This window comes from Sebastes umbrosus, chromosome 15 (assembly GCF_015220745.1).
Source record: "Sebastes umbrosus isolate fSebUmb1 chromosome 15, fSebUmb1.pri, whole genome shotgun sequence".
Lineage (NCBI taxonomy): Eukaryota > Metazoa > Chordata > Actinopteri > Perciformes > Sebastidae > Sebastes > Sebastes umbrosus.
The window spans coordinates 3795521-3811086 of NC_051283.1; the positions used below are offsets into that span (position 1 = coordinate 3795521).

At 42.7% G+C, this 15566-nt stretch overlaps 1 protein-coding gene and 1 pseudogene across 2 annotated transcripts; both read right to left on the bottom strand.

Annotated features, from left to right (window-relative positions):
• Window positions 1-1298: 1298 nt before the first annotated feature.
• On the bottom strand, window positions 1299-4884 carry LOC119503513 (annotated as a pseudogene).
• A 1994-nt stretch (window positions 4885-6878) lies between these two features.
• Window positions 6879-15240, bottom strand: si:ch211-171h4.3 (serine/threonine-protein kinase SBK2). Of its 2 annotated transcripts, XM_037795235.1 has the most exons (6): window positions 14951-15240; window positions 12082-12194; window positions 10854-10998; window positions 10565-10767; window positions 10280-10441; window positions 6879-8633 (listed from the first exon to the last, which is right to left on the bottom strand). In XM_037795235.1, exons 3-6 carry the CDS (start codon window positions 10972-10974, stop codon window positions 7995-7997), a joined length of 1125 nt encoding a protein of 374 aa, XP_037651163.1. In that variant the 5' UTR covers window positions 10975-10998; window positions 12082-12194; window positions 14951-15240; the 3' UTR covers window positions 6879-7994. The 2 variants fall into 2 exon arrangements, with proteins under 2 accessions (XP_037651163.1, XP_037651162.1); XM_037795234.1 differs by lacking the exon at window positions 12082-12194.
• Window positions 15241-15566: the final 326 nt, after the last annotated feature.

Consider the following 15566-nt stretch of genomic DNA (forward strand, 5'->3'; position numbering starts at 1 on the left):
AAAACAAACTAAAATTTCATATAACATAAATAAAAATGACAGAAAAGCAATTGTAACAAAGTGAGGGTTTTAAAAGTGATTTAAGGAGAGGAGGGAAAGGCAGTACGGGAACACCGATACACCGATACACAACATACACCGATCAGCTGTAACATTAGGACAGCACGGGCACCCTGACCGGTCTGAGGCTACGCAGCCCCATACCCAACAAACTGCTCCTCACTGTGTGTTCTGACTCCTTTCTATCGGAACCAGCATTAACTTTTTCAGCAATTTTGAGCTACAGTAGCTCTTCTATCGGATCGGACAACACGGGCCAGCCTTCGCTCCCCACGTGCATCGATGTTGTGCCTTGTCACCGATCCTGTTTGTGAATTTCATGGACAGGATCTCAAAGCGCAGCCGTGGGGAGGGAGTGTCCGCTTCGGGGACCTCAGAATTGTGTCTCTGCTCTTTGCAGATGATGTGGTTCTGTTGGCTTCATCGAACCGTGACCTGCAGCACGCACTGGGGCAGTTGCAGCCGAGTGTGAAGCGGTCGGGATGAGAGTCAGTACCTCCAAGTCTGAGGCCATGGTCCTCTGCCGGAAACCGTTGGATTGCACCCTCCGGGTGAGGAGTGAGTCTCTGCCCCAAGCGAAGGAGTTTAAGTATCTCTGGGTCTTGTTCACGAGTGAGGGAAAAATGGAGCGGAAGATGGACAGGCGGTTTGGTGCGGCGTCTGCAGTTATGCAGGCGCTGTACCGGACCGTTGTGGTGAAAAGAGAGCTGAGCCAAAAGGCAAAGCTCTCGAGTTACCAGTCCATCTAAGTTCCAACCCTCACCTATAGTCATGAGCTTTGGGTAGTGACCGAAAGAATGAGATCGCGGATACATGCGGCCGAAATGAGCTTCCGCCGTAGGGTGGCTGGGCTCAGCCTTAGAGATAGGGTGAGGAGCTCAGACATCCGGAGGGAGCTCGGAGTAGAGCCGCTGCTCCTTCACGTCGAAAGGGGCCAGCTGAGGTGGTTCGGGCATCTGATCAGTATGCCTCCTGGACTTTAGAGGTTTTCCCGGGAACATCCAACTGATAAGATGCCCCGGGGTAGACCCAGAACACGCTGGAGGGATTATATATCTCGTCTGGCCTGGGAACGCCTCGGGAACGCCCCAGGAAGAGCTGGAAAACGTTGCTGGGGAGAAGGATGTCTGGAATTCCCTGTTTAGCCTGCTGCCCCCGCTACCCGGCCCCGGGTAATAGGAAGAAAATGGATGTATGGAGTAATATCAACTGATACAATTATTTTTTAGTCCGCCATATTTCACTCTTTTATTCTCATTAAAGTAGATCACTTTTTACAGAACCCCCCCACACAAATCTGGCAAATTTGTACAGATGATGATGAGGAGTTAAAATGACAAGATCGCTGTATAACGTTAAAATACTGTTAGCGACAATTCAAGAGCACCCTGACCCTGATTACCCAAATCTACGCCTGATGCTATCAACTGTATGACTATAACATAAAAGTCTTTTAAATTGGAAGAAAAGAATCCTGTGGTGGATTGCAGATGCAGTGAAATTAATTTACATTACAGAGTATTCACAATACACTTGTGAAACTGACCAATCGATGACAGGTTTGTTCATGTTTGTATAGAGCCGTTGTTCTACAGAACTATTATACTATTCATAACTGGATATCATTGTAGGTGTGAGAAAGGTTTAAGGCGTGCCACGTCTCAGCCGTCACAACAGGGTAAATGTGTGCTCTTCCAAAGCCATTGAAGTCGCTGGCTAAACAAACAGAATAAGCACCCATGTTGTCGACGAGAAGCCAGTCCCCCACATGCAACTCAGGAATCCAGTTCGGTATCGGCGAGTACCCAAATGTAATTATAATTGCCTATTATATGACTAACCCTAAACATACCTCACCCATAGATTATTTATATAACCACAATCTTAGACTTTTACCTATCAGTAGTTGCCATGCTTAGGTACTGTGGAAAGTGTGAATGTTAAATTGTTGGCATTGGACATAAAAAAAACCTTTATCTGGTGTTTTGCTGAATCATTATTGACGTTCTTATGTGGTGATAGGTTTGATATTTACCCTGTAAAGGTATGGCTCAACCTTGCTGTTGGCATAATTGATAAGGCAATTCAGGGAGCCATACACTCCATAATTAATGTAGTACATCATCGTTGTGTCAGGGTGGTTTTCCTCACCATCTGGAAAAAAAATAATGAAAAATAATGAAAGTTACTAAAATGTCTAATCTATGCATTGTTTTTGCAAAAATACACACATTGTATAGTTACGTGTTAATACTGGATACTCAACATCAATGTGGCTTCAAAAGACATCTATACATTACCGCTATGTTCATCCATATCATCTAAGATTACTCTTTTGGCAAAGACATTCGCTGCCAGTGTGAAGGCTGATTCAACGAAAAATCGGCCTGGTTCTGCAATAATCTGAACCCCACTGTCAGACGGGAAGCAGTCATCCAGTGCTTCATTAATGACTTCTGAAAACTTGGAGGGAAAAACACAATGGGTTAATAGCATATTTTCACAGGTATTACACCTCTATTAATATTCAGGACATTTCGCTGACACTTTAATACAAAGTGACCTTCAGTAACCAGGATCGCTGACGTTTCAGGCAATTATGGTAAGGTTTCTGCATGTGTTTCTATGAATTACGAGCCATGTAATTCGAGAGCCTGGTTGAAAACCAAATGCCAAAGTTTGATGAAATGTCTCCAACATTGCATTAAATGTTGTCATGCTTGCTTGGGGTAGAGAGACCTTGATAATAGAGATATCACACAACCACTAAAGAGTAAAAGGACATAGGTGTCCTTGAGTTGTGCTTAAGGGAAAACAGGACACTTAATAAGAAAATAGTTGACGTATTCATTTCTGTCATTAGAATGCAGAGATTGTAGCTGCTGTAGTTCACCTGGTAGAGTAGTCCTTACCACAGCGGCCCAGGGTTCGAATCAGACCTGTGGCCCTTTGCTGCATGTCATCCCCTCTCTCTCTCTTCCCCCCTTTCAATACTACTCTCTCACTATCATTAAAGGCATAAAAGCTATAAAAAAAAGAAAAAAGAAGGCAGAGGTGCTATAAAACCATGAACAAGCACTATCTATTACTGTATATTTAGTTTATTTTACCTCTTCAAATGTCACATGAAAGTCCTCTCTCCCAGAGAACCCTCCACCAATATCCAAGAGACTCATCTGGAGGCCCAACAAATTCTGAAAAACACATCAGTACCACTGTCTAATAAGGCACCATTTATAAAGGGTTTATACATTTGGACTCACCGTCTGGGGGACTGCCAATTGTTCCAACGGCCCATTATTTCGAACCCTCAATAGTTTGAAAAATGTCTCCCATTGTACTGAAAGCCCATTAGTCTGATAGCCCATTGTCCCGAAAACAAACACTCACTGTTCAGAAGGCCTATTGCTCTGAAAATACACACTATCTGTGCAACGAGAGTTAGCAGCCACGATGTTGCGTGCATTGTTGTGGACACATGCAGCCACTTTAGTCTCCACATCCATATTGCTATGCTGATGACTTACCGCTATGTCAAAGACACGTTGGGCATCTTCAATGGCCTGCTTGTATGCTGAACTTCTAGCGCACCTGCTGCCTACATGAAAGCTGACCCCAATGACCTCTAAGCCCAGCTCTCCGGCACGTTCCAGTAATTTACCGACTGACACCAGTCTGGCTCCAAACTTTGAACTGAGTCTTAAAACCGATTTGGAGTCGTCCACTGCGATGCGGAGTACCAGTCTGGAAAGTGATTCAAAAGTATTAATCAATTCATTAAGAAAATAATTTACTCTAGAAAAAAAAATATTAGTAGTTGTTCACTTACTTGGCTTTGCCATTTTTTGGAGTTCATCCTCACTATCAAAAGTCATCATATGTACTCTGTGAGCACAGGCATATTTGATGTGCGACAGCGGTTTGGTTGTGTGTGCGTAGATGATTCTGTCAGGTGTTACTCCGAGGGACAGGACCTGCTAGATCTCATTCTGTGTTAGACCAAAACATGTTTCAAATGAGCAAACTGAGGAGGAAACAACCTTTCACCACAACAAAGAAAACAGAGAGCTATAGATTATCATTGAAATACTTCATCATTACCTTGGTAGCACAGTCGAAACCTGTGTCCAGAGCACTCATCATCCTCAAAACTGCTGCTGAGTTGTTGCACTTCACTGTATAGAAAAGGCTTGGCTCGAGGCAAGTTAGTAAGCCACCTGAGGTGTCTTTCATATATACTATCTAGATTTGCCACATAGTGAATGGCTCTTCATTGTCCTGAATGAATAAAGCAAAGTTTATTTTGAAAATCTCAAGAATCTCAACTGTCTCACATTACCTTCACACAATTACACAGAGATTCATAGTTAGGGACACGATGTCTCTGATACTCACGACTGAACCAAGCTCTTTTCTTTTATTGTCTATGAAATCATTGATCCATTGTCTAAAATGTCAATGTCACAGTTCTCAGAGGACAAAACATGCACGACTGATTCATTTTTAGTTTCTGGTGCGGCAAAGGATGACAAGCAGTAAAAGACAAAAGCATAAAATCAAAAAACGTTTCAATATAAGGCTGGGTCACAATAAAAAAAAAATCAGCTTTGTCTGTTATGAGGGGCCGTACAAGACAGAATGCCAGGTGCCATTGTAACGAGATAATCCCCTGCCAGTGGTCATAATGTTATGGCTGATCGGTGTAGAAAACAACTCAGTCTGGTCCACAAAAAGTCAGAGGGCATCTGGACACGGAGCTAGACTGTAACACTGAGATGATGAGAGCAGGTCTGAACCTGTCACTGACAGGTTCAGACTATTCATTTCTGCAATGAATAGGACATATTCATGAATTATTGAATTGGACAGAGAACCAAGACTGTTTGATATTTGAGTTATTGCATTATCTTGACCTCGTCATCATCTTTTAAAATCAACGTGTTTGCAGAACACTTGCAGATGTGAGTCTTTATGATGGAGAGTGAAATCATGGGATGATTTGTTGTGTTATCAAACTGTTCACACAAAAAAAGACTTTTACAAAAACAAACATTTTTATTGGATTCAAATGATATTTTATAGACTGCAATGTCTGTAGTATAGTACACATACATAAATAAACATACATTGTGTCAATAACACTTGGTATTGTAATATTATTATTGTTATATTCAGTAGGCAATTTGATCCCCTATAGAAGCAGAGAGAGAGCAGGGGCAGAGGGGTTGTGTAGTTGAATATGTTAAACCAGTCCAGTGGTTCTCAACCTGAGGGTCGCCAGACAGATGTGGAGAAAAAATAAAATAACATATTAATAATAAATGAATAATAACGCCTGTACCAGTGATATAATTTGCCTTAGAATAGGTTTTATTGAGTGAGTTTGTCAGAATCAAAACGTGCATGCACATAAATTTCTGACGGGGGATTTGCGGCGGGTCAGGGAGAGAGAAAACGCCACTGAACGCATTAAAAATCGAAGCTTGATTGGAAAACTGGAAAATTGGAAAACGCCTAGGTACTAGCTGTTCAAAGTAAACAAAACTAAATGTGTCGCGTCTTGAAAAGGATGAAAACTACTGGTCTAGTTGGTCTAGTCTGCCTGACTAAGGATGCTCATATTGAAAAATGTTCTTAACCGATAACCGACCCTCGTTAACCGATTATTAACCGTTAACCGACAAGATTTGTGCCTCGTACCAGCTGCAGGAACACAACAGATTTGTGTCTGGGAGCGTTAACTTAGCAGCTACGATGCTGCGTGTAGTGTCGCGGACATGCAGCCACTTTCCCAGTAAAAGTCTCCACCGCACATTTAGCTTAGTTTAGCAGGTTATCAGTTGTGTGTCTGCCCGGCGTAACGATACTTTGTCTGCCCGGCATAACTTTAGTGAGTGTCCAACAGTGTGTGTATTTGTGCTACGTTAGCAGCTCTAGCATTGCCGGAGGCTTCGTGCTCGCCGCCCCCACACACGTAGTCTGCGTAACTTAAGCGAGTTTCCAACAGACCGTGTGTGTGTGTGTTGGCGGTGAGTGTGAGGTTGTTGGTGGCGTTCTAGCTGTGATCGTAGGTGTAGCAGTGTGTGTACAGTTTATTTGTCGGTGAATAAATGCTATGAAACTACAACTCCTCCACTCCGCTCAAGCGAGCCGGAGACCGGAGCCGACTTCCTATATCCTGCAGCTCCGGCTCCGCCTCTTAAGGTGGGCTGTTAAGGTGGACCAGCTTTTCTCCTTAAAGAGACGAACCGCTCCTCTGAGCCGCTCAGCTTTTGAGTTAATTATTAACATTTCTTTTAACTGCTTCAACCGATAGTGTTAATTGGTTAAAATGCATAATGCCGGTTAACGGTGAAACGGTTAATTATGGACATCCCTATGCCTGACTCATTGATCCTTTATCTGACTGAGGTTTGTGCAAGTTAAACTCTATGGCCCCAACCATGGCTCTGAAATACAGTATGCAGTAGCTGCGCTGTGTTCCTGCTGCGATGTGGATGATTGTGGGCCACATGCCGCTGTATGTCCCAGAAGCATCCCAGAAGCGTTTCTCACTGTGCTGTGTAGCAATAAATCCATGGCGCTTTCCGTGGCGCTGAAGTAGCAGACAGATTTATATTCGCGAATTTTTCTCTAAAATCGCCTGCTGGTTATATTGAATTTAATACATGAAATCCTAATTTAATACATTAACTGCAATAAATGTATCATAAAAAGTAAAAGAATACATGTTTTCAGTTACGTTTAAAGTGCTAACAAGCTAAAATACAAAACTAAATAAAATTAAATATTTACTTCCAGAAAGTGCATTTGAATCGGTTGATATTCACTATTTCTGCCCTTTGAAACATTTTTTTTTTATTCTTTGAATCTGGGTCAAAGTGTTGTGGTTCACGCGCTGCACCTCTCAGTCTGCTGGCAGACGTGTTCATGGCTATGAAAACTGGGCACTACTGCAGTCTATATATACAGTTCATAGCCTACTATGATGAATACGCACAAAAGTCTAAACCCAAATATAGATGCAGTGCACTAAAGATGGTGTCTTTTACAAGGACATGATAGCATTACAGCACCACTAAACACTGATAATCCCCACAACTGCAGCTGTTACTCTAGTTTCTTCAAGTCAATGTCAATTTCAATCTCATATTTCAGATAGTTAGTTATAGTAAATATTTGTAAAATGTATCGTTAAATGAATTGATTGATTGCAAAAACAAATGCCATCATCATGTAGCTGTAAGTATTTTTCCACATCTTTGTCTTTTCAGCTGGGCTGCAACAATCATTTTGCTGTTGATTATTATTTTTTTTTTGATGAACTACTTCAAAATGTAACAAACCAGTGAAATCATGCCTGTAAAGGCATGCCTGTCATCAAAGAACTATTGGCAATGAAAGTTGACTGTTGTGTCGCCTCTTGTCGGCTTTGTCTCGGCCAAAAAGTTTCACCCGAACACACCACAAAGACTACAGCTGACGGCCAGTTAGGAGAGGAAATAACTCTCCACACCAGCAGGGGGCGGTAGTCAACATGCTGAATCAGCCGAAAAGCCTCCGAGATGGACAGACTAGAGCCGACGGTGCGGGACACACCGCAAAAACTAGGCCGACAGCCGTCTTGGTGTGTCAGGGCCTTTACAGATTCTGAGAGCTTAAAATGACTTGTGTTAACAAAGATATTCAATTTACGGTCACAAAAAAACAAAGAAAAGCTGCAAATTCTCAAACTTGAGAAACTTGAACCAGAGGATGTTTGTCTACTGTATGCTCTACAGTATTCGTAGCTTATTACTTATTAGGGACAATAAAATATGTTTGCTAAACAACAGTAGTCAGATTTAATGAATTAAACCTAAATATCAAATATCCTTGTTGTCATGAAAAAGGTGAGGAGTTGCTTCATTCAGTGTTCTCATTATTTGGACTCCTCATCTCTCTCCTCTTCCCTCCATCTCTTTCATGTTCCTGATGGCTCCTTTCCCTCGGCTCTTCTTCCTCTCATCCTCCAGCCTCACCCTCTCCTTCTCCATCACCCAGTCCTCTCCGAGGTAATTCAGCGCCACCTCGGGTCGTCCGCGAAGCCGGGGCCTCGGGTCGAGCAGCGACTGGAAGAAGCAGCAGGCCAGCGGGGTGAAACACGCAAACTGGGGCGCTATGGGAGGGCGGCATTTCTTTCCAAGTTCTGCCCCGATCAAATCGATGACATCCCGCGTGCTCTCGCCCTGCGGCTCGACCCACACGTCCAGTTCATCATCGGGACCTTCCGCTTGGTCAAACCACTCCAGATACTTCAGGTATGAGTGGCAGTCGCTGGCTGTTTCAGCCCAGGGATGACTGCCGGTGAGCATGGCGTAGGTCAGGATCCCCAGCGCCCAGCTGTCTGTGCTGGGCTCCACAGACACCCAAACTCTCGCCTTCTTTTTCTTCTCTTCATCCTCCTTAACGCCGTCCTTCCCATCACTCACGCTGTTCCAGCTGTCCTCGTTGCCGCGAGCGATCTCGGACTCAGGGGTACAGTAAGGGGAGCTGTACCAGACCTCCGGGACCCTGGCGCCCCTGGCCTTCACCTGGTGGAGAATATTCATTCATTTGTCACGCCATCATTTGACAGCTAAGTGTATGAGTACTATATATACATAGAAAAATAGGTGTAGAACAGACAAACTGTTTTCCCAACCCGGTCCCAATTTATCAAGTACCTCGGCATCGGATACCGACTCATGGAGGCACCCTTTAGCGACTATGTGACGGACCGGGCTTTCAACCCCGACGCAAACCCGCCCGTAGCGTTATTCGGTGTTTGTGGCCCGTGTGAAACTAAAAGTAACGTTGACTTGTTTTGTCACGTCGGTTGTTAGTCACATGACTCGTTAATATCGCCAGTCCCGTGAGTCATTAGTCAAATAAGTTGACTAAGTGGTTGTGTTGCCTACACAAAACTACCTGTGAAATGGAAGTTTATTTTGAAAAGACACTATGCATGTAATGAGCGTATATTGACATGCCGTCCCTGACATGTCCAAAAGTGACGTAAGAGGGCGCATCCATGCGTCAGTCTCCGTTGTTGAGGGGCACTGACCAAGCAGCAGTGATTGACGAGTTGGGTGTGAGAATGTGTTGGTTTTCTGTGGTCATTTGACTAGTACAAAAGAAAATGGCGATTGTTGTTAGTTGTTATGGTGACAACACACGTCAGTGGGGAAGTACAGTGTTGTTGCAGCGGAAGCAGCTTCAGAGACGCTGGCTGGTTAGCTAGGTATCTTGTCCTTCTCCGGAGTGGTGGGGAGTGAGGAGGAGGGACCGTCGGCTCATTTTCTGTAACCAGTGTAGCAGCAAAGCATGGCAGAATTAGCAAACTAGCCACCATGCTAAAGCTGCACTGGCTACAAAAAATTAGCCGAACAAAGTTGTGTGTGGATGAAGCATTAAGTTGTTAAATTTGACTAATTTACTCTGGCTCTCTATGCTTTGTAATGTTACTACTCCACAGCTCATTTTAGTCGTTCTTGCAAAACCTCTCCTCGGTGAGTTCACGATTTGCTGTAAGTTGGTTTAGTTTATACGGAAGTTAGCCATGGATGTATAAAGAGAACTGAATACAACGTTGGAGGCGAGCTCCCGTTCATTCCTATGAGAGTTGCTCAGTGGTGCATGAAGCCAAAATGACTGCCGAGTGATAAGTATATGGATTATCCGGCGATCTTCCGCATCCATTTGGCCCGTAGAGCAGGCACTGTAGCGTTTCCTTTAACTCCGCCTCGCAGCACTCGCTCCAGCCTCGGTCTGGCTCTCATTCACATGAACGGAGGAAGGGAAATAACTCTAGATTCAGCTATAAGTGCATTTTACAACTTGTAGGACCTAATGGTTTAAATAAGGGCTGTTAAAGTGTTCCTACTGGGAAGTTGATTTACCTAAAAAAAATGATCCGCTGAGTTACAGATGTCTCTTTCTCAGTGTAAATCTATGGTAAAAAGTATTTTTGGGCCCAATGGCATCACGTGACGGACATGGAAGTTGTAGTACCGCCATTTGGCCACTACAAAAATTAGCATCAAAGCCTGGCGCTCTTCCTTGGGGGTTTGAAGTTAGCTCACTACAATGGTCGCAGTGGCAACTGTACACATAAAAACGGCCGCCATTCTGATCATCCTGTTACGTTGAATGGGAATGTCCGTTCTACTCCTATTCTATTTCTATGTTTTATACTGACCATGCCAAAGTCTCCTAGTTTGACCCAGCGACATGCGGAGTCGCACAGGAAGACGTTCTCCGGTTTGAGGTCTCTGTGGACAAAACCAAGAGAGTGCAGGTGGGACAGAGCGCCACACAGCTGGGACACCACCCGCTGACAACAGTCCTCCTCCATACCGACCTGGGGAGGAAGAGGGGTGGGGGGGATGATTGGTAGGAGATGGATGTGTGAGCTATACTGAAATCAAAACATAATCATGGTAAATCCAAAACACGAAATAGCTCTGTTGAAATAACCGCGTACCTCGGGTAAGATGACATCGTAGAGATCGCCGAAGAGGCTTGCTTGCTGAGCGAAGACGTAGTGCGACGGCGTGGAGTAGGCGATTCCCAGCGCTCTGGTCAGGGACGGGTGGGTGCAGAACGACAGGGAGAGGTTGTACTCCCTCAGGAAAGAGAAGAGAGACGTTGACTCACGAGGGAAGAACTTCAGAGCCATTGGAGTACCTGGAGGATACACGGGGAAGATATTGATGTAGGTCTTCTTTTGGTGTGTCGAGTCTATAACGTTTCCATTAGTTCCCCCCCCTCACCTCTCTTCCTGTGAACAGCCAGCATGACTTTGCCATACGAGCCTTCACCCAGGATCTTCAGGATCTTGAAGTGCTCCGATGTGTCCATTGCTGTCAGAGACTGAGCCGTCAGATGGCACATCTCATCCAGGAGCTTCGTGGCAGCCTGGACACAAGACAAGATTATTCTGGTTGGAGAGATCTGTGGCTGGTGTAAATGAGCAAGATATTCAACAAATACACAGAAACTGCCAACGGTTTTTCACTGAAAAATGCTCACCTCCTGTCTCAGATCTAACTCCAAGGTGCTCTAACTACAAGTAGATCTTGTTTGGGCTCCAACAAAAACTTAGATGACAAGTTCATGATGCATCTTGGAACCGCTCCAACTATACAATAATTTACAACTTTACAGACTGCTGCTGGTAACTTGTCTGTCCTGTCACCTGATGCTTTTGGCCACACTACTTAAGTAAATTTTGCTAGGTGGATTTTGATCCGACTGCACCATAAGGCACTTTATGGAGCCAGCATACATATAACCAGAACACCAGTGCTATATCCAATGTGGTCTCTTGGGGAGGCGTATGAATAGCACGCCACTTTTAAGGACATTTCCTATGTCATACCTGTGCAGTTTAAGCTTTTCGCTTGTCATTTAACGCCATTGCCAACTCGTCACATACAGACGCACAACTACTTAGTTAGGTTTAGGAAACCATCATGGTTTGGGTTAAAATAAGGACTTTGTACTTAAGTTACGTATGTAACTCAGTCAGTGTAAATCATCACATGCAGACGCACAGGCACAGTTTTCAACACTCGCGATAACGTGAATTCAAACACTACTTGGTTATGTTTAGGAAAAGATCATGATTTGGGTTAAAGTAAGTATGTTTGTTACGTAAATTAAGATAAGTGCGTAAGTTGAGTAGTCAACGTAAGTAAGTCGGTTGCAAATAACGGTTGACTTTTGGTTTCACAACGCACAGGAACAGTGGTCTCCTGGGTGAAAGTAATGTGTTGGTTGGACCCATTCATCCACCCTAACCTGCTAAATGGGAGGCAGCTATCATTAGTGTTATTTTTCACACCTGTGCGTTTCCTGGTATGACATGACAAAATCCTACCATGACAAAAAGCCTTCTGACTGCTCTCTGACACTTGTCATAACATCATAACGTGCATAAATCAGTAAAAAGCTATATTAAAGAGAATACTGAACCAATGTTTAAGATGAATAAACAACATTTTAGAGGATGAAATGCTTCTTTTCAGAGTGGAGTCCTTTGCAGCTCGTTTGGAATGTAACACAACCGTCGCCGTGTTGATTGTCGTCATGGCGATGCTGGCAACACTGATCTGCGGTTATAAACATGTCTGTTAATAGCTTCATGAAATCCTTTCACACACAGACACACTGATCTTTGTTTTGTCTGCTGGGACGTCCATGTTTCCACCACAGCTGGCACCCTTGGGCCCAGGGCTGGGATTTGGTGTCACCGTACATGATCCACACACGGGGCAGCTCATTACAGCTCATTAGAGAGCAAGTCAGAGCCGTGAATGTGCCGAACACAGATACTGTGAATCCCACGCTGGGACTCCATTCACACTTAACAAACACAAGCACAAGGACTCGCAACATTTTGGACACGTTTTTATGATCAAATGTGACGATTATTCTGGCTAGAAATGTAAAATTTGAACAAGTAGGGGTGTTTGAGATGAAAGGTATGATTGATACGTCAATTTTAAATTGAATCAGCAAGGATTTCTAAAATAAGCATCACATTGCAACACATGCCAGAGATTTCCTTATTCTGCAGATGCAATACAAAAAAAAAATCCTAATTGCAAACAAAGTTTTTTTTGCAATATATTTCTAAATATTCTGCATCGCAGTGACAGTATATACAGCAGTGTTATGACCGATGGTCCATGTCTAATCCATGTGTGAATACATTAATAGTGCGGGTGGTCTCTGATTAAGCCGACCTCTGACTGTCTCAGTGTTTGTGCTCTAATTACTGAGCTATTCAGGTCTGTCTGAGTCAAGGCCAATATCTTTCAACATCAAATTATTTAGCTAACACGCCTTTAAATTTTGTTTATAGGTTGTTTGGGAGGTCTTTTATTTAGTTCATTGTGAATGACGTGTAGTAACTATTTTCATAATAAACTTGATGCAAGATTTTAAAAGTTTATAATAACTTTTCTGAAGTATTAAAATGAATCTCATCTGAATTAATCAAATTGGACAGGAAGAACAATTTCATGACTTTCCTTCAAGTAGTATGAAAGAATAGAAATTCAATCAAAACCTGATTGGATTAAATCGTTAAGCCACCAACATACAGTACAGTATACCCTGCATCACATTTAGAAAAACAGCCCTGTTTTCAGCTATATGACAATACATTTCTGATCCAATATTTTTTTTTATGGTTTATTTAGCTGATGAAGTAGCTGAACTTTCATTTAATACTTCAAAAAATTCGAAATCACCAAATTTGTGTATTTGCCTGGTCCGTGACTATGATGCAGCAGAAGTTTGACTTCACTTGTACATTCAGATTCCTGCATCAGATAAGTGGACAAATTCAGATTTTGCTGATGTTGTGAATAAAACACAGCGTGGAGGATCAGGAGTTTGGAGGGCGTCCAGCAAGCAGCATAGCTGACGCGAGTGTCAGAGGAGGTGATGCCGGTCTGATCCAGCACAGAACAACTCTGACAGCTTCACTGTGGGACGCCATGTTACATAAGACACACATGTAATGACTGTGTGTGTGTGTGCGTGTGTGTGTTTGTGTGTGTGTGTGTGATGGAAATGGATCTGTGTGGACCACAAACACCAGTGATAAATGACAAGATCATCAGCATATACAGCGAGAGCTATGGCATGTAAAATGACACGAGCATACAAATGTTAAACAAATATTTGAGCTTCACAGGAACCTGGCTGCTTTTCATTCCATTCCTCGTGCATTTAAAAATCTATATTTAACAATCAATTCTCAACAGTTTCAGGATTATTAAACACCATATATGTAAATGTTATAATTATAATCAAATATTTAAGCTAATATTTATGCACAAGAATTATTTTATGTAGATTATTATATGTAAAACCTCCAGTTTATATCTGTCCATAGTGGGTTAAATGAGACATCAAAGCCTCAACAGGTCACAGATTTAGCATCTTACTGCATAATAAAACACATCAAAACATCTTCCGATTTTTTTGTTTTTGAGGAATTACTCTGTTCCCGTTTATTTTGAATCATTCAACTTACACCGAGTTACAGCAGCTTGCAATAAGTGCAGTAATTTTCCAGTTTCTAGATGAATGACTTTACAAGCTGTTAGTCTAAAAATGTTCTTTAAAAGTGTTATAAATATACATTTTGACAACATTTAACTTTTCTTAGATTGTGACATTATAAGGCAGAAAAAGCCCATCATGGACTGTAATGATGATAATCATGATAGAGATAATTATTGTGATAAAATAAACAAAAAAAATAGGCAATGTTCACAATGCACTTTAAGTCAATGTACCGCATCAGACATTAATTATGATTCCTCTCAAATTTGCAAATTAATAATATATAAATATGTATACATATTTTGCATTATACTCTCTCATGAAATCAAATTATTCTCCCTGCATATGACAATCTACATCTGATAATTAATTGTAATTTAAAGAGTCAGTTCAGCCAAATTACATTCTTTTATTATTTTATTTTATTCTTTTATTCTCATGTACCCATAGTGGTGTGCATGCGAGTCGTTTGGTTATTATTTGTCCAGGTTATAACATATCTGTCTCTGAGATTTCTGCTTTGCCAACATTTATTATAGGAAATATTATTTTATTATAAAGTAGTTCCCATTAAATTCCATTCACCTCCAGTGTATTCGGGTGACAGGAGAAGGCGGATACCTCAGAATCTAAATCACCAAAACCATCAGCATGGTTATACAAGAGGTAAATGATGAAATGTATATTTTTTCCTACAAATTGAGTGAACTGACCCTTTGAACTATGAAAACTTTCCTCATGTAGGTTTCGGAGTAGTGAGTGAATCCCTGCACTGGCTTTGACTTACTGTCATTTTGCAGCTGTGGTGGTTCAGTTCAGCGCCGTTGATCTTCGGTAAAAAAAATCTGTCCAACATAAATTATCTTCATTTAGCAAGTGCACCTGTCAGGAAATCTTCCACAGATCCTCATCTGCTGCACTTCTGCCCACCTTCAGTATTTCAGTAGAAGTTCAGTGGGAGTCTCAGTCTGCTGCAGAGAGACTTTGGTTGTTGCAGTCAGTGGAGAAACTATCCAAACTGCTCGTGACGAGCCCGTTGGAGGGTTTCATGTCTGCTGCCGCTGCAACTTTTATCCCACAGTGATCTGTCCTCACCTCCACTCCCCCCCCCCCCCCCCCCCCCCCCCCCCCCCCCCCCCCCCTGTCCTCCCCCTGTCCTCCCTCTGGATCCTGGAGAGTGTCCGAGGTGTGTATGTGTGTGTGTGTGTGTGTCCACGTTCTTGTACTTCTATCTTTGTGAAGAGCGGTTTGAGTTTTAGACCATGAGTGCGAAGGCATTTTTAGGTTAAGGTTTAAGGGTTGGGAGTGTTTGTGTGTGTGTTTGCATGGACTGTACAGTATCACCATGTATATATGGGACTGATGTGTGGTGATGATAACAGTTGCATCATGCAGTATGCAGG